Source organism: Pongo abelii, chromosome 8 (assembly GCF_028885655.2).
Source record: "Pongo abelii isolate AG06213 chromosome 8, NHGRI_mPonAbe1-v2.0_pri, whole genome shotgun sequence".
In the NCBI taxonomy this organism is placed as follows: Eukaryota; Metazoa; Chordata; class Mammalia; order Primates; family Hominidae; genus Pongo; species Pongo abelii.
This window is the reverse complement of record NC_071993.2, coordinates 37,675,499-37,700,749: the sequence shown is the minus strand read 5'-3', so window position 1 is coordinate 37,700,749 and position 25,251 is coordinate 37,675,499. Positions and strand designations below refer to the sequence as shown.

Sequence of the window (25,251 nt, the reverse complement as noted above, 5' to 3'; positions counted from 1 at the left end):
AATGGAATGAATAGAAAGCACAGGAATAAACCCGCACAAATGTGGTCATTTGATTTTTGACACAAGTGCAAAGACAATTCAGTAGAAAAAGGATAGTCTTTTTAACAAATGGTACTGGAACATTTAAACATACATATGCAGACTGGGCGCGGTGGCTCATGCCTGTAATCCCGGCACTTTGGGAGGCAGAGGCAGGCAGATCATGAGGTCAGGGGTTCAAGATAAGCCTGGTCAAAATGGTGAAACCCCATCTCTACTAAAAATACAAAACTTAGCTGGGTGTGGTGGCGTGCGCCTGTAATCCCAGCTACTCCGGAGGCTGAGACAAGAGAATCGCTTAAACCTGGGAGGTGGAGGTTGCAGTGAGCCGAGATCACACCACTGCACTCCTGGGTGACAAGAGTGAAACTCTGTCTCGGAAAAAAAAAAAGAAAGAAAGAAAGAAAAGAAAAATACACATGCAAAGAAACAAGCAAACAAGAATATTGACTTATATTTCAATGTCATAAAAAATTATCTCAAAATGGATTATAGGCTTAAATACACTTAAAATTCTACAACTTACAGATGAATATGTAGGAGAAAGTCTTTGTGGCCTTGATTAGGCAAAGAGTTTTTAAATTGTATACAAACATCACAATTTATAAAAGAAAAAATAACTAAATTGGACTTTATTAAAATTGAAACTTCTTGCTCTGTGAGAAGATACCGTGTAGAGAAAAAAAGAGAATGAAGGTTGGGTGCAGTGGCTCACGCCTGTAATCCCGCACTTTGGGAGGCTGAGGCGGGCGGATCACCTGAGGTCAGGAGTTTGAGACCAGCCTGGCCAATATGGTGAAATCCTGTCCCTACTAAAAGTACAAAAATTAGCCGGGCATGGTCACAGGTGCCTGTAATCCCGGCTACTCAGGAGGATGAGGCAGGAGAACAGCTTGAACCCGGGAGGTGGAGGTTTGCAGTCGGCCGAGATCACGCCACTGCACTCTAGCCTGGGTGATGAGAGTAAGACTCTGTCTCAACAACAACAACAACAACAACAACAAAAGAACGCAACCATTTGTCTTTTACCTACCTTTGACCTGGAAGCACCCTCCCTGCTTTCAGTTGTTCCGCTTTTGCCGCCTTTTTGGACGGAACGAATGTTCATTTTACATATGTTGATTGATGTCTCATGTTTCCCTGAAATGTATAAAACCAAGCTGTGCTCCGACCATCTTGGGCACATGTCAGAACCTTCTGAGGCTGTGTCACAGGCCTGCATCCTCAACCTTGGCAAAACAAACTTTCTTTTTCTTTTTTTTAAGACAGAGTGTCAGGCTGGTCTTGAACTCCTGACCTCATGATCCACCCGCCTCGACTTCCCAAAGTGCTGGGATTACAGGCGTGAGCCACAGCGCCCGGCCGCAAAACAAACTTTCTAAATTAACTGAGACCTGTCTTAAGTTTTCAGAGTTCACACAGGAAATCACCATTTGGAACACCATAGTATAATGGTTGCAGCCAAGATCCACCAATGATAACTAAAATCAGTGGAAAAGTAGAAATAGGGTATTTGCATAGTCTCAAAGAATCTCTCCCTGAATTTACTAATCAGTGTGGTAATTTAAAAATATAACCACAAATTTAAAATGGAGCTTATTTCCTTTCCCCTTGAGTGTGGGCTGGACATATAGAGCCACTTCTATATATAGACTGGAAAGGCAAAAATAGGGAGAAACCTATCAGACACCATCTTAACCAAGTGCTGAAAGACAAATTTTAGAAAATTAAGTTTAGCCGAGTTCATTTCATCAAAGAAAGATTCTTGAATCAGACAATACTCAGAACTAGAAGAGGTTCAGAGAAATCTATAAAGTGGGCAGGGAGTATTTATAGATAGAAAACAGAGGTGCTCTACAGAAACAGCTTGACTGGTTACAGCTCAACTTTGGCCTTATTTGGAAATGGTCTGATTAGCTGGCAGCCTGTAACTGGCTTTAGCTCAGCTTCTGTAACTGGCTGACTCAGCCAGTTATAAAAGTATAACAAGCTATGCTTTGTTTGTTTACATACCAAGGTAGGGTGCAGTTCCTTACATCGGCCCTAAAGGTAGGGAGGCAGCCTCAGGACAAATTTAAGTTAATTTAATACATGTAATCATGGTCAATTAACCAGTAAAAAGTCATGTTGATATCATGCCATCTGATATCACACTATGAGAAAGCCACATCCTGTTTGTGGGGTGCTTCCTAAAAACTCACAAACTCAGTCTAATCAGGAGAATGTTACTATGTGGGTTCTTCTTGGCTGCTACCTAGAAAAAAGACAATAAACTGAGAACGATAGGATTGCGGCAGAAAAAGAGTTTAATAATTGCATGGTGGCCAAGCAAGTATGAGAGATAATTCTCAAATCTGCCTTCCTAAGAATTTGGAGGCTATAGTTTTTCAAGGATGAAAAACTTTGAACCTCTCTAGCCTCCTGCCCATCAGGAGGCTAGAGAATGGGGAATGCTGATTGGCTGGGTCAGGGATGAAATCATAGGGGTGTTGAAACTGTCTTCTTGTGTTCAATTGGTTCCTGAAGGGGGTCACAGGATCAACTGAGTCCATTTTTTGCTATGGGTTACTGGTCCCAGTGGCACCAGGTAGTCCATCAGAATGTAAAGTCTGAAAAATAACTCCAACACTAGTTTTAGGTTTTACAATAGTGACATTATCTATAGTGACAATTGGAGATGTTATAAGTCTTGTGACCACTGGCTATGTGACTGTGGAGTAGCAAGCAGTTACAAAAAGGCAGGTTATAAAAGCAAAAACTGGTTAGAGTTTATGCCTACATCTTACAGAATTCAGGTTCCTACCAAAATTCTAAACTTGTGGACTTCCACTAGTTTCACAAAGATGGTTTTTGTCCCCAAACAAGGAGGGGGTTAGTTTCAGGAAGGGATCATTATCATTCTTGTTTTAAAGTTAACCTATAGGCTGGGTGTGGTGGCTCATGCCTGTAATCCCAGCACTTTGGGAAGCCAAGGTGGGAGGACTGAAGTCAAGAGAGCGTGCTTTCATCTTCATAGCAAGGTCATGAAAGCAAGGTAGGAGCAACAAACTACTACAAACTGGCCAAGGCTAAGACATGACAAGTAAATGTGCTGTGATACTGAGAGACAGGACTAGGTGGATTTCCTAGGCCCACTAAGAATCCCTAAGCCTAGCTGGGAAGGTGACTGCATCCACCTTTAAACATGGGGCTTGCAACTTAGTTCACATCCGACCAATCAGGTAGTAAAGAGAGCTCACTAAAATGCTAATTAGGCAAAAACAGGAGGTAAAGAAATAGCCAATCATCTATTGCCTGAGAGCACAGTGGGAGGGACAACGATCGGGATATAAATCCAGGCATTGGAGCTGGCAACAGCTACCCTCTTTGGGTCCCCTCCCTTTGTATGGGAGCTGTGTTTTCATTCTATTAAATCTTGCAACTGCACTCTCTTCTAGTCCGTATTTGTTACGGCTTGAGCTGAGCTTTCGCTCGCCATCCACCACTGCTGTTTGCCGCCTTTGCAGACCCGCCGCTGACTTCCATCCCTCCGGATCCAGCAAGCTGTCCACTGTGCTCCTGATCCAGCGAGGTGCCCATTGCCGCTCCCAAGTTGGGCTAAAGGCTTGCCATTGTTCCTGTGCAGCTAAGTCCCGGGTTGGTCCTAATTGAGCTGAACACTAGTCACTGGGTTCCACAGTTCTCTTCTGTGACCCACGGCTTCTAATAGAGCTGTAACACTCACCGTGTAGCCCAAATTCCATTCCTTGGAATCCATAAGGCCAAGAACCCCAGGTCAGAGAACATGAGGCTTGCCACCATCTTGGAAGCGGCCCACGACCATCTCGGGAGCTCTGGGAGCAAGGACCCCTGGTAACAATATCCTTGATTGGATGCTGGTACAGAAAAAGGGCATTAGTGGAAGAACTGCTTAAGTCTGAATAAACTCTGCAGTTTGGTTAATAGTACTTGTACCCATGTTATTTTCTTAGTTTTGATAAATATACCATGGTCATGTAAAATACTAACACTAGTGGAATCTGGGTGAAAGGCATATAGGAACTATCTTTGCAACTCTTCCGTAAATCTGAAATTATGAGCAAATGAAAAGTTTTAAAAAGTGGACAATGACCAAGGAATTCATTTTTTAAATGAAAAGTTGTAACACACCCACATGCTCATAGTGTGCTGAAAATGCCAGATGTGCACATAAAAGAATGTACGTGTAGTGTAGTTCTGGGTAAAGCATGGTTGGTTTTGGGAAATGAGTGCGTGCTTTCTTCTTCAAATTTGTTACTCAAACAGCTTTTTTTTTTTTTTTTTTTTTTTTTAACATATACACAATTTTATGTTTGGGTCTTGAATTGCTAGCTTCTGTTTTTCCTTATTCCAGAGAATAACCATACTGGTCACAGATGTTAGTTTTCTCTTTCAGTCTTTCAGTTAAACGTTACCATGAATGTTTGTGAATGAATTCAAGCACACCTTTCCTTCTCTTGGCTTGTGTCTAAAAGGCACACTGATTTGATCCACAACCTCTGGGGACACTGACAGAATCCTGGTTCAAAGCAGGAGTGGGTAACTGAGACAGTAATCTCTCAACCCACTATACAAGGCTGTAGGAGAGCCTTATTTGTGATGACCAGCATGATATACAATGGTGAGAAATATACTGAACAATTTATATGTCAGACACCGGTTTAAGTGCTTTTACAACGTAAGCGCCTCCAATTCTCATAAAACCCCTGCTAGCTAGGCACTATCATTAGCCTCATTTTACAACTGAGGGGTGCGGCCAGAGCAGACGGGCACCGTCTAGCGCCGCTTCCAAGCCCGGCATCCACCAGCCTAACTCGGGCGCTCGGCCTCTCCCTCTGCGCATGTGCATCCCCGCCTCCCCCTCCCGGCGAGTCTTTCCCCGGCCTCCAATCCCTTGTGGGAAACAATCCCTAGCCTCCGGGTCTACGCGGCGAGGAGCAGCGGGTGAGCCCCGGAGCACTGGGCGAAGGCCAGGGGGTCCCCGCGCTGCCCCGAAGGCGGGCGGGCGGCGGCCAGAGCTCGGCGGTGGGGAGGGACCCCTGGCGCCTGCGGCGTTGAAGGAACGGTGGGACGAGGGCGTCTCTGTCAGAAGGGGATGAGGTCTGGCTGGGAACGCGAGTTCCGGGGTTCCCGGGGGTCCGTATACGTCCAGTCCCTGCGCCTGGCGCTCAGCAAGAGTCTTCCAGCAGCGGGTAGGCAATGCGCACTGGCCCGAAGGGGACGGAACCGGCTGCGGGGAGGGGACAGCACGCGCGTGCGTAGCGTGTGACGTTTGCCGTGCGCGTGCGCATGGCGTTTGATGTGTGCGTGTGCGCTTGTGCCCTAGGCCCGCGGGGAGGGGGCGGGGTTGCGGGGGAGAACGACTGCGCCAGGTCCGCGACAAATGAATTAGACACAATTATCCACGGGAGACTCGGTTTTCCTCTCTGTAAATTACGGATATTAGGAATACTTGCCGCCTGGGGTTGTTTTGAGCACTTTCATTGTTTAGGTGCTGTATTTATTGGGTGTGCGTTCCCTGGGAGAGCCCGGGGGAGACGGCTCCTGCACCGGCCCCAAGGGCCTCTCTGCCCGTGGAGTGCAGGAGCGAAGGGGCTGGCCTAGCTGACCACCAGGGCCCCTTCTGGCTCTGACCGCCCTCCTATCCCAAGTAATTATTTACACGTTGCGCGTTCGCTTATGTATCATGTGTAATCATGGCACAGTATCCTGAAGCCGTCGGAGTCTGTGTGCTGGTGCAAGGTCTGGGACAAATTTAAGAAGAGAGAGGTGAGCTGGAGCTGAGGGGTGGGCGCGCAGGCTAACAGGAATGTCACCTCTGGAGAGTCTGAGGGCAGGGACGGGTGAAAGGCTCACGGCCACAGCGAAGGAAATGCTGTCATCACCCCTCCGCGAACACCCGGCACATCCAGATGAGCTGCTGAGCTTCCTCCTCTCTCGGCCTGATATCCCCGCCGGATGGTAGTGCAGGCAGGTCATACTTGGGTTATCTGTTTTGACCTTATTTGAAAGATGGTAAAACAAAATTGAGTTTGAGGAGGTGACTAGTTCAGATCTTGTCATTCGTTAGTGGCAGAACTGAGATTAGAAGTCAAGTCTGCAGTTTCCCGAGCCACTGCTGCCCATTTTGTTACTCTATATCACAGTTTCTCATTAAAAGATCCTTTTGAGGAATTGTTAACAAGTTAGAACAAACATTTTTAAACTTGCGTTTAACACCCTATCCCCCCCCCTTTTTTTTTTAGAGGTTTTTTGCGTTATCTGACCTCAGGGCATTAATGGTGTTAACAGGTAAATAGATAAACAATATGGCCTGAGTTTTTTTTTTTTTATTCCCTACAAGGAATTTTGACAAACTCATAGTGTTTCTTCCTTTAGATTACTGTTACTTGTTAAACTCATCTTTTCATGTTTTTAATTTTTCTGTGTCACAGAACCTAAATTGGTAATAAATCAATAAGAAATATTTACATTCACTCAGTGAAAAGTGTCATGTCTGAGCTCAGCATATATCGGAGCCACACATGGACACGTAAGTATCTTGTGTGTGGAGCTGTATAGGCAGGTGAATCTCCGAACTGCAAGGCCGGCGAAGGCTCTCCTGACATTCTTCCTTTCTAATCCTTCAGCTCTCCCTCTTCCACTAAGAGCAGAAAATGAACAAATCCCAGGTGAGATTCTTGTTTCTTTATTCCCAGTTTGTTTAAAAATGGATTTCTGAAGTTTATAAGGGTTTATGTTTTGAAAATGGAAAAATAGAAATAGGCAAAAATTGACATTAAGGGAAATAAAACTGAAGTAGCAAATCCAAAATAGTGCAGTTGGCAAATTAGATGCAGGATTTTTAATTTTGCAGAATTATCCAAGTTATTGTAATGTTATCTCTAATTGTTCTATTAACAATTCTGAAATAAATGCAGTAAATTGTTTATAAGTATTTCTTTGTAGAAACAAAGAACACAGTTACAGAGCAGAACTCAGTGCATATGCTTTTCAGGAGACCAAACGCTGAGGTTTGATGGTCCTGCTTGATCTAGGAATAAAACCTTGACCATGTGGAGGAATGGAGGGACTGCATGTCCTCAAAACAGTTTTCTCTAACTGTTTGTGTCAGCTCGTTCTTATTTCTAGGTTGAATCACTGACAGTTCCGACTTGTTTGTGTGTTTCTCATTTATGTTTCAATCTGATGAATGCAACCTTGTTACCTCACCTAAACTCACCTGAATCAGTTCTGGCAAAGGCCGCCAAATCATAGTCAAGGCTAGTGCATGTTTTTGCCTTTGCATTACTTGCCTGGTCTGCTGCATATATTGTTAACCATGGTCTTTGTTTGGAGAGTCTCCTCTGTTGGTGTCTATAATGCCAGCCTCTGAGCTGTCCTTTCCTAACTGATTCCCTCCCTAGTCCTCATGAAGGCATCTTTTCTTTTTGCTCCAGGCATTGCTTATGCGTGCGTTTCCATCCTTAGCCTATTTAAGTTCTTCTCGGTCTGTTTTTCCTGACTGGTTTCATTTTTTTTTCTTTAATAAAGTGCTTTTGAATTAATAATACATTAATGTAATAATACATTACTTTTACTTTTTTAAAAGTAAGTGATAACAAAAGATGTTCAGACATATCATACTCCCTTCCTCTGTTCATGCAGTTTCTCTAGGTCGGGTGTCATTTAATCATTCAAACCGAGACATTTTCACTGAGAGTGAAAGAGGTTCTATAAATAATTATGCCGAGACAACTGGCATATATTGGGACAGTCCCAGACATACTGGAATGTATGGTCAACCTACCAAAGATGTCTATTTTTTTTCTAGTTTTTGGTTTACTTTGCCAGTGTTTCTTTATCCAGTTTAAAGAAAATATGTATGTATATTCTTATTTGCTTCCTCAGTTTACTTAAAAAGGAATCTGTTATCTCTAGGGCTTATCAAACTTAGATGTGATTGTGCATTCCTGGCATCTTTTTAACATGCAGGTTCTGATTTAGTAGCTGTGGATGGAGTCCTTTCTTCTGAAGTTCTGATAAACCTCCAGCTTAAGCTGATTCTGATGGTTGACTTACACACTATTTTCCATTATTCCTTTTTCACTTAACAGCATACAGATGTTTCTATGACAGAACATGAATGGCATTTTCTCTCTTTGTCACAATTGCATAGTAATTCAAGTCTATAGTTTATTAAACTACTTCCAGCCGTTTGCTATGACAAACCATGTGGTAATGAATAACCCTGTACATTTATAATTTTGTGTGTATATGTTTATATATTAGATGAATTCCCAGAACTTGATCAGCTTAGTGAGAATGCCTGTCCTAGAGATAGTATTATTTTGTTTTCCCATTGGCAATGCATGGGAATGCTTATTTCTTCACAGCTCCTCCCATAGATTATGTGGTTCAACTTTTGGATTTGGGTCAACTGATAGGTAAAAAGTGGTATTTCATATAGTTTGCATCTGCGATTTTCTTCACTGAGTGAGGTTGAATACCTTTTCGTGTGCCTAAGGGTGTCTTATATTTATTTTTCTGTGAACTTAACTGTTAATATCTTTTGCCTATTTTTCTTTTGGGTTTTCTGATCTTTTTTCCCCCCAGTGTCTTTTACCCCTATGTATTATGTGAGTTGCAAGCCATTATTTTTTGGTATATCATTTGTCTTTTGATAATTGTTCATGGTGTTTTTCCCTATGCAGAAATATTTGGTTATTTTTGTTGTCCAGTTTATTAATCTTTTCCTTATGGTTTTGGACTGATAGCATTTGGAGACATAGTTAGAAAGTCCTTCCCACTTAATGATTATAAAGAATCTGCCCATGTATTCTAATACTTTTATGCATTTTATGTTTAAATCTTTAATCCATTTGGAGTTTACTTGTATGTAAAAACTTAATTAAATTACCGCAGTATCATTCCATTTACTCCACCCTCCGATGTGTGCTGTTATTTTGAAGCTTTCTTCTCCTTGTGTTCTGAACCCCACAAGGTATCTTTAGTATTACGACTTTAGAGAGTGGTAGGCTTTTGTATTTACTGAAATAATTGCCTTTCCTGTGCTCTTTCTTCCCTTTTGCAATATCATGCTTCATCTACAGTTATTTGCCTTTATCCCAAAGAAGTTTTATTGTTTCTTGTGCAGATCTTTTGGTGACAGATTCATCATTTTTTTTTGTTTAAAGATGTCTGTATTTCTTCATTTTGAAGGATATTTTCACTAAAGACAGAATTCTGGAGTGAGAGCTTTTTTTTCTTTTGTTTTTAGCACTTTAAAAATACCATTCCGGTGGCCGGGCACGGTGGCTCCTGCCTGTAATCCCAGCACTTTGGGAGGCCGAGGCGGGTGGATTACCTGAGGTTGGGAGTTCTGACCAACATGGAGAAACCCTGTCTCTACTAAAAACACAAAAAAATTAGCCGGGCATGGTGGCGGGCGCCTGTAGTCCCAGCTACTGGGGAGGCTGAGGCAGGAGAATGGAGTGAACCTGGGAGGAAGAGCTTGCAGTGAGCGGAGATTGTGCCACTGCATTCCAGCCTGGTCGACAGAGCGAGACTCCATCTCAAAAAGAAAAAAGAAAACAAAAAACCATTCCGATGACTTCTGGATTGTTGTTTTGTCTTAAATCATGCTCCCCCTTTAAGGCAATTGATCTATTTTCCTCTGGTTGGTTATGAGATTTTCTCTTTTCTTTTGGTTTTCAGCAGTTGTTACTTAATATAACTTGGTTTGGTTTTCTCTGTATTTATCCTGTAGTATTTTGGCGGGGGTTGATTCTGAGGTATGATATCCTTGTCAGTTTAAAAATTCTCAGCCTTGGCCTGGCACGGTGGCTCACGCCTGTAATCCCAGCACTTTGGGAGGCCAAGGCAGGCAGACCACGAGGTCAAGAGATCGAGGGTGAAACCCTGTTTCTACTATAAAGTACAAAAGTTAGCTGGGTGTGGTGGTGCACATCTGTAGTCCCAGCTACTCGGGAGGCTGAGGCAGGAGAATTGCTTGAACCCAGGAGGCAGAGGTTGCAGTGAGCCGAGATCACGCAACTGCACTCCAGCCTGGCAACAGAGCGAGACTCCATCTAAAAAAAAAAAAAAAATTATCTGCCTTTTTTTTCATCAAATATTCTCTACTTTCCTTTTGGTACTGCAGTTACACCTATTAGATCTCTCAGTTCTCTAAATTAAATAAAAACACAAAATGTGTGTACTGTTTCTATATGAAATATATATATTACATATATAAATACATATATAACATATAAATATATATTATATCTATATCTGTATCTATCTATCTCTATATATATATATAGAGAGAGATAGGGTCTTATTCTGTCACCCAGGCTGGAGTGCAGTGACAAATTAGATTCGTTTATCCACTACAGAATAGCTGAATTACCATGAAGATCTCTCCTGTTGCCCTTTTTATAGCCACACCTATCTCCATCCTGGTCCTGTCATTCCCCAACCCCAGCCAACCCCTACTCCTCCCTAAATTAATCAGCAACCTACTAATCTGTTTCTGTCCTTTCAAGAATGCTACAGAAAAGGAAACATATAACATTAACCTCTTGGGGTTAGCTTTTTTCACTCAGTACAATTCCCTGGTGATTCATCCAGGTTGTATATGTGTCAACAGTTCATTCCTTTTTGTTATTAAGTAGTAGTCCATGGTATGGATATATCACTTTCTTTTTTTTTTTTTTTTTTTTTTTGAGGTGGAGTTTCACTCTTGTTACCCAGGCTGGAGTGCAATGGCATGATCTTGGCTCATTGCAATCTCCGCCTCCCATGTTCTAGTGATTCTCCTGCCTCAGACTCCCGAGTAGCTGGGATTACAGGCATGCGCCACCACGCCCGGCTAATTTTGTATTTTTAGTAGAGACAGGGTTTCTCTCCATGTTGGTCAGGCTGGTCTCAAACTCCCGACCTCCGATGATCCACCCACCTCATCCTCCCAGAGTGCTGGGATTACAGACGTGAGCCACCGCGCCGGGCTGGATATATCACAGTTTAACCATTCACCTGTTGAAGGACGTCTGGGTTAATTTCCAATTTTGGGCTATGAAAAATAAAACTGCTGTGAACATGCCATTTTATATTTCCACTAGCCACTGTACACATGATCCAGTTTCTCTCTATCCTTGCCATCACTTGGTGTTAGTACTGGTTTTTTTTTTTTTTTTTGGTCATTCTGATGGGTATATAGTGATTTTTTTTTTGTTATTTATTTGCATGAAAATCTTTTCATGGGTGTATTTTCTGCCTGTATATTCTCTTCATTGAAATAGTCCTTCATGTCTTAGAACTGTAGTGGAAGAATGGTAATTTTTTTTTTTTTTTGAACGCCCGTAGGTTCTTAGTTGGAGTGAACCCCTGTAACGAGATAGATTAAGAAGAGAAAAGCAAGGTTATTAACAAGTATATTTCATATATATGTGGGGGACACCCAGAGAATGAGTGTTTCACAAAGAGGTGGCTTTGAATTCTAGCTTATATGGCATTTTCATCAAAGAACACGAAATTTTTAGAGAAGTGTTAAGGCAAAGGAAAGGGGCCTGGAATCTGTAGGTCTGGCAACTTGGGGGAAAGCAAATAAATGGCCAATACAGGCTACTTTGTGAAGCTAGTTAATGCAGATTCCCCTGGTACCATCTCTAGGACCATCAGTTCTCAAGTTGTCTTCAGTTGTTAACCTTTGTTCTCCTTGATAGATGGAGAGGCAAGGATACTTTTTGTCTTCGTAAATCCATGTCCTGCTTTTAGGCAGATAGAGACAGGACAGCTTGTGTCTACTTCTTGCCTTCAGCTGAACAATTCTTCATATTTTGGGGTGGCGTATTTCTGGTGTCCCACATTACTATTTTCGAATTGGATTTTTTTTAATGTATTGAGTTTTAATAGTTTTTTAAATTTTCTAGATAGTAATCCTTTGTCAGATATGTGGTTTGCAAATATTTTCTCCTTGTTGGTAGCTTATCTTTTCATCTTTTCAGGGTGTTTCACAGAGCAAAGTTTTTCACTTTGATAAGGTCCAGTTTGTCAATATTTTGTTACAGATGATGCTTTTGTTATCAAGTCTTAAGAACTCTTGCCTAGCCCTAGGCAAAGATTTTCTCTTTTTTTTTTGTCTAAAAATTATATAGTTTTATATGTTATATTTAAGTACTTCATCTATTTAGAGTTGATTTTTGTGTAAGGTGTGAGATTTACATTGAGGCTCAGTTTTTGCCTAGGGATGTACAATTGCTTGCAGCACCATTTGTTAAAAATTTTTTTTCAACAAATTTGTGAAAATGTTACTGAACTCCTTTTGTACCTTTGTCAGAAATCACTTAAGTATATTTGTGTAGGCCTATTTCTGGGTTATCTTCTGTGTTCCGTTGGTGTATGTGTCTGTGCCTCTGCTAATACCACGCTATCTTGATGACTGTGACCATATAGTAAGGTTTAATATTGAACACAGTTACTCCTTTTACTTTATTCTTCTTCATAGTTGCTTTAGCTATTCTTAGCACCTATGCCTTTTATATAAGTTTTAGAATAAGCTTGTCTGTGCTTATAAAAATCCTTGTTGGGATTTTGATAGGAATTTCATCAAGATACTGATTTTAAGGGTAAGATATTTTTTTGACTGACTCTGCTGTTTTTTCATCAAATATCTTTCCTTTCCCTGAAGTTAGCATTTTTTTATCTTTCTTAATCTAGTCATTCATTCATTTAGTAACTATTTATGACTGTTATGTATTACTAAATCTTGTTGAATTGCAAATGCTGTTCAAAGAGAGTTGGTATAGTTTAAATTGCTCACTTGTAATGTGACGGCTGTTTAGTATACAAGGAGCTTTAGGCTCCCTTAGCTGAGCATTTGGGGTAGAGGAAAACAAGCCTGAGGTGCTTTGTTAGCCATTTTTTTTTTTTTTAGACAGAGTCTCTTACTCTTTCGCCCAGGCTGGAGTGCAGTGGTGTGATCTCAGCTCATTGCAACCTCTGCCCCCTGGGTTCAAGCAATTCTCCTGCCTCAGTCTCCCGAGTAGCTGGGATTACAGGCACCTGCCACCACGCCTGACTAATTTTTGTATTTTTAGTAGAGACGGGGTTTCACCATCTTGGCCAGGCTGGTCTTGAACTCCTGACCTTGTGATGCACATGCCTTGGCCTTCCAAAATGTTGGGATTACAGGCGTGAACCACTGCGTCCGGCCCCCTGAACTTCTTTATATTTATTTTTATTTCTCTTTTGTACTATCTTCCGTGTTCATTCTATTTCTAAAACATCTTTAAGGGTTCTTTGAAAATTTTTTTTTTTTTTGAGACAGAGTCTCATTCTGTTGCCCAGGCTGGAGTACAGTGGTGTGCTCTCTGTTCACTGCAAGCTCTGCCTCCCGGGTTCACGCCATTCTCCTTCCTCAGCCTCCCGAGTACCTGGGACTACAGGCGCCCTCCACCATGCCCGTCTAATTTTTTTTGTATTTTTGGTAGAAACGGGGTTTCACCTTGTTAGCCAGGCTGCCCTTGAGCTCCTGACTTCAGGTGATCCTCCTGCCTTGGCCTCCCAAAGTGCCAGGATTACAGGGCGTGAGCCACTTTGCCTAGCCATTTCTTTGAAATATTTAAAAATTTTTCACTATTTGTGAAAATCTTACAATTTAACCATGTTTTTAAATTTCTTTCCTTTTTTTTTTTCTTTAAAGACAGGATCTCACTCTGTTACAGTGGTGTAGTAGTCAGTAGTCATAGCTCACTGCAGCCTCAAATTCCTGTGCTCAGGTGATCCGCCTTAGTCTTTCAAAGTGCTGGGATTATAGGTGTGAGCCACCATGTCTGGCCTGTTGTTAATTTCTTACTCCTCTTTCTTTCTCCCTGAAGGCTTATCATGGCAGTGTGTTCTTGGTTTATGGAAGGAATAGTTTTAAAAATCTGTTTGAAGATATTAGAATTAATTTTTCATTTCTATTTCTTATATTGATTTGGTTTCTTAGCATTCATTTCTAGTCATCTTGGTGAGTATGCTTTATGCTGTTGGTTTTCCTCAAATATCTAGTAAATCCTTATTTTCCATTCATATTTAAAAGTGAAGAACTAGTTTGATCAGCACAGGTAGCTAATGTGAATTCACTCAGCTGTTGAGAAATGTGTCCTCTATTACTGTCTCCCACACTGGAAAGGCCGATTCAAGGATTGTAGATGAATTGGTAAGGAAACATAATAGTTAAGAAATCCAGCAGGTTTCCTGCCAGAACCTAGAACATCTCCAAGCTGGTGGCTGTGCTTGAAATGGACTTCATGCCTCTGACTTCTGTTTGATCTTACCATTCTGTATCTTTCAGAAATTACTCAAAATGTTTCTTCTGCTGAGAGGCTCCTTCCCAGGAGTATTCTTTTTTTTTTTTTTGAGACAGAGTCTGTCTGGCTCTGTCACCCAGGCTGGAGTGCAGTGGTGTGATCTCGGCTCACTGCAACCTCTGCTTCCCGGGTTCAAGCAATTCTCCTGCCTCAGCCTCCCGAGTAGCTGGGATTACAGGCACTGGCCACCATGAATGTCTAATTTTTGTGTTTTTAGTAGAGACCGGGTTTCCCCATGTTGCCAGGCTGGTCTCGAACTCCTGAGCTCAGGCGATCTGTCCATCTCAGCCTCTCAAAGTGCTCAGATTATAGGCATGAGCCACTGTGCCTGGCTGTATTCTTTTTTTTTTTTTTCTTTTGAGAGGGAGTATCGTTATGTTGCCCAGGCTGGATGTAGTGCAGTGGTGTGATGTTGACTCACTGCAACTTCCTCCTCCCGGGTTCAAGCGATTCTCCTGCCTCAGCCTCCCGAGTAGCTGGGACTGCAGGTGTGTGCCACTATGCGCAGCTAATTTTTTTTTGTATTTTGGTAGAGATGGGGTTTTACCACGTTGGCTATGCTGGTCTCAAACTCCTGACCTCAGGTGATTCACCCACCTTGGCCTCCCAAAGTGCTGGGATTACAGGCGTGAGCCACTGCGCCCTGCCTCTTTTATGTTTCTTCACTGATATTTTTGGAGTTAGGATAGATAAATATCTATTTCAGGCTAGAAATACCCATTCTTCTTTTAGCTTTTTATTTTGGAAAATTGCAAACTTACACAAAAATGAGAAAATAATATATTAACCCCCATGTACCTACCCATTCTCAGCTTCCCCAGTTATCAGCTCAGAGCTATCTCACTTTTACTTTTACCCGTTCCTGCTGACATTATTTTGAATCAAATTCAAGATAAATTTTTTTTTGTAAACATATCAGTAAGTGTCTCTGAAAGTTGAGGCCTTTTTCTTAACTTTTAATATGAAAATTTTCAAACAAAATAAACAGTTGTATAATTTTTACCTAGATTAAGCAGTTAACATTTTTGCCTTATTTGCTTTACCTCTCCTCTGTATATACATTTTATTCTGAAATATATTTGAAAATAAGTTACCCACATTATAACACTTTACCCCTAAATAACTTGGTATGAATTTCTTCAGCATAAGGACATTTACTTACCTAACCACAATATAATTATCATTCTAAGAAAATGAGCAGTAATCCACACTGTTTCCTAAATCCGTTGTACTTTAAAGTTTCCCAAAATGAGACAGTGTTTTAAAATAAGAAATAACTAGGATATTAGTGGAAGAGGTTGTGGTGAGGAAGCATAGCCACAAAATATGTACGTGTATATAGTAATCTTGTGGCTGAGATTGAGCCACTGTACTCCAGCCTGGGTGACAGAGGGAGACTCTGTCTCAAATAAATCAATAAATAAATAAAAATAAAAATAAAAAGTTAGCTGGGCATGGTGGCTCACACCCAGCTACTCAGGAGGCTGAGGTGGGAGGATCAGTTGATCCCAGGAAGTGGAGGTTGCAGTGAGATGAGATTGTACCACTGCACTCCAGCTTGGGCCACAGAGTGAGTCCCTGTCTCAAACAACAGCAGCAGCAACAACAAAACACCACAATACAGTTACCACAACAAAATTTGAAAATTTCTTAATGTATAATCGCTGTTTTCCAGTTTTTGCATTTTTTTACATTTGTTAAATCAGGATTCAAATATGGTTGAAATGTCTTTTATCTTTAAGACTTTGTGAGTTGTATGTTTCTTCTCCATATCTTTATTTACTGCAGTGTATTTGTTGAAGATTTTCCTTGTTGTGTCACTGTGGTTATGTTTAACGTGTTTCTGTGATCCCTGTATTTTCTCTAAGTAGTTGAACTTAATCCTGATTGATGCTTATGTTTTGGTAAGAATTTATCATAGATTGTGTTGTGTACTTCCATCAGGGCCACATAACATCTCATTGTCCTCTCGGTTTGTTGTTATTTGTTTTCTTGAGTCAGGATCTTGCTGTGTGTCCCCTAGGCTGGAGTGCATTGGCTCAGTCATGGCTCACTCCAGCCTTGAATTCCTGGGCTCAAGTGATCCTCCTGCCTTAGCCTACTGAGTAATTGGAACTACAGGTGCATGCCACTATACCTGTCCAATTAAAAAAAAATTTTTTTGTAGAGACAGGGTCCTGCCACCAGGTCCTGTTGACCAGGCCAGTCTCAAACTCCTTGGCCCAGGCAATACTCCCATTTTAGCCTCCCAAAGTGCTGGGATTGCAGGAATGAGCCACCACACCTGGCTTCATTGTCTTTTTGTAATGTTTGAAAGTCACTGATTATTGTCTAAATTTAGTAATTCATTAAAGATTGCAAAATGGTGATATTCGAATTCTATAATTCCTCTTTCTGTTACCAAACCAAACTTGGGTCCTCTCACCAAGCACACAGAAAAACCTAAAACTGACATTGGGATTTGCAGCAAGAGAAATGGAGGCATTTATTGCAGGGCATCGGGCAAGGAGAATTAGGTGGTTAACGCCTAAGACCTGTGATCCCTGATGGCTTATAAGCAAGGGTTTTTAAAGGTGATGGTACATTTCAGGAAAGCAGAAGTTACAGGCAAAAAATCATACATCAGTACATGAAGGTTATACATGGATTTCGCCAGCTGTCCAAGGTTTGTACCAGTTTACTTTGCCAGCAGCAGTGCATGTATGTTCTTATTCCACACATTCATCCTGAGACTTGGTATTTTATTTTTTATTTTTGCTCTTCTGTTGCATGTGTTGTGGTACTCTTTTGTGGTTATCCTAGAAGTTACAGGGAGCATTTTTGACATATTACAATGAAATACAAACTATTCATTGTACTACCTAGACCTGTAACTCTGAAACATGTTGACTCCATTTATCCCCCTTCATTTCTAGGCTTTTCACTCCTTTCTGCCTTTTCATAGTTCTATTTTGGGTCATTTCTCCTTTTCATGAAAACTCCCTTTGATGTTTCTTATAATGCATATCTGTTGGTTGGTATTACTCTGTTTATGATTTCCAAAATCCTAAACTTTTATTTTTGCTATATATAGAATTCTACCTTTGAGTTTTTGTTTTTTCCTTTCACTTTAAAGTTGTCTTTTCATAATGTTTTGGGTTTTTATATGGCTGCTTTTAAAGTTCTGTTTTGATTTTGTTTTAGCTTTTGTTTATTCTTAGGATCCACTGAACTCTGTGAATGCTTAATTTTTTTCATGCTTTTTTTTTTTTTTTTTTTTTTTTAATCCATTCCGCCAATCTCTGCCTTTTTGTTGGAAGAATTTAACCTATTTAGAATTAAAGTTGGCCAGGCATGGTGGCTCTTGCCCGTCATCCCAGCGCTTTGGAAGGCTAAGGCAGGTGAATAGCTTGAGTCCGGGAGTTAGAGACCAGCCTGACATGGCAAAACCCTGTCTCTACAAAAAATACAAAAATTAGCCCAGTGTGGTGGCACGCTTCTGGAGTCTCAGCTCCTCAGAAGTTCAGGTGGAAGGATTGCTTGAGCCAGCCCCTGGGAGGCAGAGGTTGCAGTGAGCCTAGTTGGAGCCATTGAACTCCAGCCTGAACCACAGAGTGAGACCCCCATCTCCAAAAAACAAGAAAGAAAGAGAGAGAAGGAGGGAAGGAGAAGGAAGGAAAGGGGAAAGGGGGAAGGGAAAGGGAAAGGGGAGGGAGAGGGAAGGGGAAAAGGGGAGGGGAAGGGAGAAGGAAGGGGAAAGGAAAGGGGAAGGGAAGAAGGAAGGGGGAGGGAAGAGGAAGGGGAGAGGGACGGGAAGGGGAAAGAAAAGGAAGGGAAGAAAATAGTTAAAGTCATTTCTAAGAAGGAAGGACTGACTTCTGCCAGTTGCTATTTTTTTTCTTTCTAATTGTTTGTTCATTGCTTTCACTGCTCTGTTTAGCTGATTTTTTGTAGCATATTTTGATTTACTTCCCATTTCCTTTCCTGTATTTTTTAAGATATTTTGTTGGTGTTTACCATGGAGATTAACAATGAACATTCCACATTTATAACAATCTAGTTTAAATACCAGTTTTGTCTCAGTATCATACAAAAACTCTGCTCCTATACAGCTGCCTTCTCCCTGCGTTGTTGTTGCTACAGATTACATCTTTATACATTGTGCACTGAATAACATAGATTTATAATTATTGTGTATGCATTTTCCTAAAGTCCTTTAGGAAATAAAGATTGGAGTTAGAAACTACAAATTGGAGTTACAAAGTACAAAATGCTGGCTTTTGTACTTACTAGAGCTCTTTATTTCTTCATACAGCTTTGAGTTATGAAGATCTTTTAATTTCAACCTTCCATTTAGTATTTTCTGTAGGGCAGGGTTTATGATAATGAGTTCTCTTGGCTTTTATCTGGAATGTTTTAATTTCTCTTTCATTTTTGAAGGATCAATTTGCCAGGTTTACAATTCCTGGCTGGCAGGATTTTTATTTTTGTTTTTTCCCCCTTAACACTTTAAAGATGCCGTCCCACTGCCTTCTGGTCTCTGTGGTTTCTGGCCTCTGTGGTTGTTATTTGGCTTTTGATAGTTTGATAATAATGTACCTTCAGTGGATCTCTTTGAATTTTTCTTACTTGGGGTTTGTTGAGCTTTGTGGATGTAAGATTTGTGTTATTCATAGAATTTGGGCAGTTTTTAGCCCTTATTTCTTTGAGTAATCTTTCTCCCCATTTCTCTCTCTTTTTTCCTTCTGGGACTCCTGTAATTGTATGAGAGATAGTCCACTCAAAGGTGTGCCACAGGTCCCTTAGGCTCTATTCACATTTCTTTATTTTTTTTTTCTGTTCTGCTCCTCATACCAGATTACTTCAATTTTTATATTCTCCAATTCATGATTCTTTCAGCTGTCTGCTCAAATGGGTTGTTAAAACCTCTAGTGGATTTTTAAATTTCGGTCATTTTATTTTTCAGCTTTAGATTTCTACTTGGTTTCTTTTTACAGTTTCCAACTCAGTTCAGCCATTGTTGGCCTCATTTCTTTTAGTTATTTGTCATTTTTGATGACACTTAAGATAATTTATTTAAAATCTTTGTTTAGTAAGTCCAATATCTGGGCTTCCTTAAGGAAGGAATTTGTTTTCCTTGAGTAGGCTCTGTATTCTTGTGTCTTTGAATAACTTCTACTTTTTTGTTGGAAATTGGACATTTGAATATTTTAATATGGTAAGTCAGGAAATCAGATTCGTACCCTACCCCAAGGTTTGCTGTTTTTTTTTTTTTTTTTTGACACAGAGTCTTGCTCTGTTGCCAGGCTGGAGTACAGCAGTGCGATCTCGGCTCACTGCAACCTCTGCCTCCCGGGTTCAAGCACTTCTCCTACATCAGCCTCCCTTGTAGCTGGGACTACAGGCATGCGCCACCACGCCCAGCTAATTTTTGTATTTCTTTTTTTAGTAGAGATGGGGTTTCACCATGTTGGCCAGAATGGTCTTGACCTCTTGACCTCCCAAAGTGCTGGGATTACAGGCATGAGCTACCATGCTCGGCCACATGCTATTTTTATAGTCTGGTTTCCTTGTTCTATGTGTGTCACTGAAGTCTCTGTTCCTTAGCTTGCTTTCAGCTAATGTTTTTACAGAGATTTCTTTGAATCTCTGGTGCTAAAGACAACAAATAAACATTTCTCTCAGTCTTTGCACATTGACTCTGCGCTGGGGTACTCCTTAACATTTAGCCAGGCTGTTTACAACCTTGCTTTAGCCTTCGTGTCCTGATTGCACTGAACCTCGAGCATAGCTGGAGGTGAAAGCTTATGGTCTTCTTAAAGCTTGTATACATTCTGCCTTGGGTATGTGTCTGGATTTCGAATTTTCTCAGTATAGATGGGGTTTTTTGAAAGCCCAAATTTCCCAAAGAAACCCTCTCCAGGTTTTCTTCTCAGGCTTTAAGTAGTGTACTATATGTCTCAACCATAATCCTCTGCTGCAGACGACTGCAGATATTTTGTTCCCCTTACAGTGTTTTTGAGCAAGGACTATTTTTTTTCTATGCTAAATGAGTTCTGAGTTAGGTGAAACAGAGACAAGCATATTGCATCAGTCCTTCAGATATTTCCCACATAGTTGGAACAGATAAGCAATTCCTTGTAAGTAAGGTCTGCTCTGGTCCCTCTAGAATCAAGGACCAGGGACCCACACTTGGAATACGGGCTGCCGTCTCAAGGCTGTCACCAAGCCAAGGAGGGTTGGGGTGAAGGCAAGAAGTGCCACAAAGCTTTCCTACCATTTTGAAGTTGCCTTTTTTTTTTTTTCTTTCTGATTTGGCATCTACTTGGTTGCGGTCAGCCTTTGACCTTTTCAGAATTCTGACGAAGTTTATTTTGACAGTTTCTGCTTGTTTTTTGATGTCTCTGAGGGGACCTGAGTTTGGTGCTGCCTACTTCTCCATTTTGCTGACATCATTCCACTTCATTAATCTTGTCTTCTTACATGTTTCTTTCTTATTATATAAACTTTCTGCTTTAGGAGAGTTTTAGATTTATGGAAAAGTTGTGAAGACAGTAGTACAAAGAGTTTCCATATACATCCCATAGATACAGTTTCATTAACATCTTATATTAATGTAGTACATTTGTCACAATTAATGAAACAATACTGATATATTATTAAGTAATGACCACTTTATTGGGATTTTCTTAATTTTTCCCTAATGTAATTTTTCTGTTCCAGGATGCCCACATTCTACTTAGTCATCATGTCTCCTTAGGCTCTTCTTGGCTGTGACAGTTTCTCAGACTTTCCTTGTTTTTGATAACCCTGACAATTTTGAGGGGTTCAAGTCAGGTGTTTTGTAGAATGTCCCTCAGTTGATATTTGTCTACTGTCTTTCTCATTATTAGACTGAGGTTAGGGTTTCTTAGAGGAAGACTACAGAGGTAGTGTCATTTAGTCACATCCTATCAAGGGAAAATGCTATGAGCATGATTTATCACTGTTGATTACCTGGTGGAGGTAGTATGGTCATGTATCTCCACTGTAAAGTTACTCCTTTGTCCTGTTTTCGACTGTACTCTTTGGAATGAAGTGGAGGGTTACGCTACACCTCCTTGACGGCAGAGTATACATATAAATTATTAGGAATTCTGTGCAGGAGATTTGTCTGTTCTTTTTGTGTTTACTTATTTAATCATTTATTATTAATAAATTAATTAATCATTTATTATTTATTAGTATGAACTCATTGCTAGTTATTTTATCCTTTGGTTATAATCCAACACTACCTTGTTCATTTTGTTGCTCCAACTGCTTCAGCTTGGCCATGAGGCTGTGTTTTCAATTGGTTCCTGTGTCCCTTTGACATAGCCCACTATTGTGTTTTCGTTTGAGTACTTTCTCATTTTCTGGTACCAGAAGTGATTTCAGGCTCATTATAAACGTGCCAGCCCTAGAAGCAGCTGGTTTTCAAAGGAGCACTGGTTTTCTTTTTTTCTTTTTTTCTTTTTTTTTTTTTTTTTGAGACAGAGTCTTACTCTGTTGTCCAGGCTGGAGTGCAGTGGCATAATCTCGGCTAACTGCAACCTCTGCCTTCTGGTTTGGGTGATTCTCCTTCCTCAGCCTCCCGAGTAGCTGGGATTACAGGTGTGTGCCACTACACCCGGCTAATTTAGATTGTTTAGCTCTGTAAGAAATTGCCAAACTGTCTTCCACAGGTGCTATATTATTTTGCATTCCCACCAATTGTGAATCAAAATTCCTGTTATTCTGCATCTGAACCTAAAATTGATACCGTCATTGTTCTGGATTTAACCATTTTAATAAATATTATGGTATCTCGTTTTTATTTCTTTAATGACACATGATGGTGAGCATCTGTTCATATGTGTATTTGCTATTGGTCTGTCTGGTGACGTGTCCATTCAGATCTTTTGCCTGTTTTTCAAGTTGCATAATTTGTGTTCTTATTATTGAGTTTTGAGGGTTCTTTTGCATATTCTGCTTCTAACACCTTTTTAGGTAAGTGCAAATATTTTTTCTCAGTCTGTGGTTTGTTTTTTCATTTTTGCAGAAGCATCTTTTGCAGAGCAAAACATGAATTTGATGCTATAAATTTCTCTCTGTGAACTACTGTCTCTGCATCCCATAAATTTTGATAAGTAGTATTTTCATTTAAAACATTTAAAAATTTCTTTTGAGACTTCCTCTTTGATCTATAGGTTATTTGTATGTTGTTTAGCTTTCAGGTATTTGGAGGATTTTTCAGCCGTCTCGCTTATTGGTTTCTATTCAATTCCATTGTAGGCTGAGAACATGTTTTTTTAATGATAGCTATTGCTATCATTAAGTTCGTTAAGGTGTGTTTTATGGCCCAAAATATGTTCTATGTTGGTGAATGTTACATGTGAACATGAACAGAATGTTAGAATATGTATTTTATTGTTTGGGATGAAGTATTGTATAAATGTCACTTAGATCAAGTTGGTTGATAGTGCTATTTTGGGTCATATATGTACCTACTGATTTTCTGCCTGCTTGATCCATCAGTACTTACAGGGGTGTTAAGTCTCCAATTATGCTGTATATTTCCAAGTTCCCCTTTTACTTCTATCAGTTTTTGCCTTATGTATTTTGATAGTCTTTTGTTAAATGCATAAATGTTTCAGATTATGTCTTCTTTAATATGATTTTGAACCCATCCAATAAGCTTTTAATTTCAGATATTGTACTTTTCAGCTCTAGAATGTCCATTTTATGTATGTGTGTGCACGTGTGTGTGTGTGTATACATGTATAAGAGGTATCTGAGACCATCCTCAGGTTATTAATGATGCCCTAGGATGACTCAGCATATATTGGAGCATGGCATTAGAAACCAAAATTGGGGTGCTAGGTGTGTCAGTTGTTACTGATGTATTGTTTCTTGTAGACCCATAGCCATACTTATGGCTATGATTTATTGTAGACCCATAGTCATACTTATGGCTATGATTTATTGTAGTGAAAGGATACAAAGCAAAATCAGCGAAATTCCTAGAGGTTTCTCCCAATGGAGTCTCACAGAACACACTTAACTCCTCTAGCAATGACATGTGACAACGCACATAAAATGTGTACCGAGGAGACTCACTAGACATTTGGTGCCCAGAATTTTTATTAGAGGCTGGTAACATAGGTACTTTCTGCCTGTCATGTACCAAAATTCTAGACTCCCAGAAGCAATGCACATACTGAGTATAAACCATATTACTTATACAAACAGACAGCTCAGGCTCAGTGAGCCGTTCTTATCAGAGAAGGTTAAGGTCAGAACCTTTCTGAAATCCAAGTTCCCAAATGCCCATCAACGGTGATCTTTTGTAGCAGATCTTTCAAAGGTTAGTAGTCTCAGGCTTGCTGTGTTAACCTTTTTCTGTGTAACATACATACCATGTATGTGTTGAACTTCTCTCATTTTCTCTTTTATTTTGTTAATATTTTCTTCTGTTTTGTTGAACATATTAATTATAATTCATTTTGAAGTTCTTGTTTGTTAATTCTACTATCACGGTCACCTGTGAGTTTGCTTTTGTTTTTTGTTTTTTTTTTCATTGTCCTTATCTCTTCACATACCATGAAATTTTTTACTAGATACCAAATATTGTGTTTAAAAACAGAAACATTGGAAACATTGGTGGAAGCTCCAGAAGATGATCTCATTGAGTGGAGAGGATTCATCCTTTTCTCTGATGGGCATGTAGACTGCAGAGCAGTCACTTGAATCAATATGTGCTGAGCTTGGTCATATTCATTTCAATCCCATTATTTTAATAACAAAATTTTACTTCCTTGATGACAGTTAACTTGATAATGTAGAAGGTAATATGAAACAACTAATATTTCCTCTGTAACTTCAAACTCCTTGGTACACACTGCTAGTTCCTGCAGTGTGCAACTTAATAAATGTTATTCTGTGTATCTCCTTTTCAAGTCATAAGCACTCTGGGAACAGGGATCATGTTTGTCTGTTTTCACCAGTAGGATTTGCAGCAGCTAGCACAATTCCAGATCCTTAGTAGAAACTCAATTTATACAAGATATTTTGTATTCTATATAGCATAGCACAGAGGGAGGTAACCTGTCATTTTTTAGTAAACTATAGATTAGTTCTCTTAAATCTTTTCTATATCATCTAGTTCTGACCATTTCATGTAAAAAGAATATACTATTACAGGAACAAGTGTCATTCAAGGATGTATGTGTGGACTTCACTCAGGAAGAGTGGTATCTGCTGGACCCTGCTCAGAAGATACTATACAGAGATGTGATCCTGGAAAATTATAGCAATCTTGTCTCAGTAGGTAAGGAGTTTTTTTCCCCACATGGCTGTCAATAGCATGCATTTACTAGTTGATGCCCTGTAGTTTTCTGATGTAAAGCTTGAGATTGAAGGCTCTGAGATGACTGATCCCATTTGGCCACCATAAAGGTGCTCTTCCCTCGTCAGAGATTGGTTCATTTGTGCACCTTCTTTGAGTAGCTGGTGAAGCTGTGCCTTTCATCCCCATCATGTATTCAGAGCCCCTGAAGCCAAGCTATTTAGCTCCAGTCCTGTGGTATTTTCTCTTAACAGGGTATTGCATTACTAAACCAGAAGTGATCTTTAAGATCGAGCAAGGAGAAGAGCCCTGGATATTAGAAAAAGGATTCCCAAGCCAGTGCCACCCAGGTGAGTTAGTGATTTCAGGGCAGATGAAAGCCAGAGGAAATTAGAACTTAGGTAATTGGTTTAGGATTTGTCACCTTTGGAATATTTTTCACAAATGTCTATTTTTAGCCCCAGACCTTTGGAAATGATTAAAAACAATTGGCCCACATCCCTGTTACCTTAATCACTCCTCCATATGTTATTC

At 40.2% G+C, this 25,251-nt stretch overlaps 2 protein-coding genes across 21 annotated transcripts in view; one reads left to right on the top strand and one right to left on the bottom strand.

Moving 5' to 3' along the window:
* The window catches only part of LOC112135128 (zinc finger protein 37A-like), a 43,931-nt gene extending 39,575 nt beyond the window's left edge, over positions 1–4,356 (bottom strand). For all 4 annotated transcript variants that reach the window (XR_008510379.2, XR_008510381.2, XM_054522192.2 and 1 more), the window contains exons 1-2: positions 3,764–4,356; positions 1,073–1,179 (exon numbers count right to left, since the gene is read on the bottom strand). Coding sequence is in view for 2 of the 4 variants with exons in the window: in XM_054522192.2 (XP_054378167.1) it covers positions 1,073–1,179; positions 3,764–3,782 (126 nt within the window). In the remaining 2 variants the exon portion in view is untranslated. The remainder of the gene's footprint in view (positions 1–1,072; positions 1,180–3,763) is intronic.
* ZNF248 (zinc finger protein 248) overlaps positions 4,356–25,251 on the top strand; it is an 86,870-nt gene continuing 65,974 nt past the window's right edge. For 4 of the 17 annotated variants that reach the window (XR_008510217.2, XR_008510219.2, XM_024253221.3 and 1 more), the window contains exons 1-5: positions 5,348–5,826; positions 6,492–6,589; positions 6,687–6,728; positions 24,573–24,699; positions 24,972–25,067. Coding sequence is in view for 13 of the 17 variants with exons in the window: in XM_024253221.3 (XP_024108989.1) it covers positions 6,714–6,728; positions 24,573–24,699; positions 24,972–25,067 (238 nt within the window). In the remaining 4 variants the exon portion in view is untranslated. 17 annotated transcript variants of the gene reach the window in all.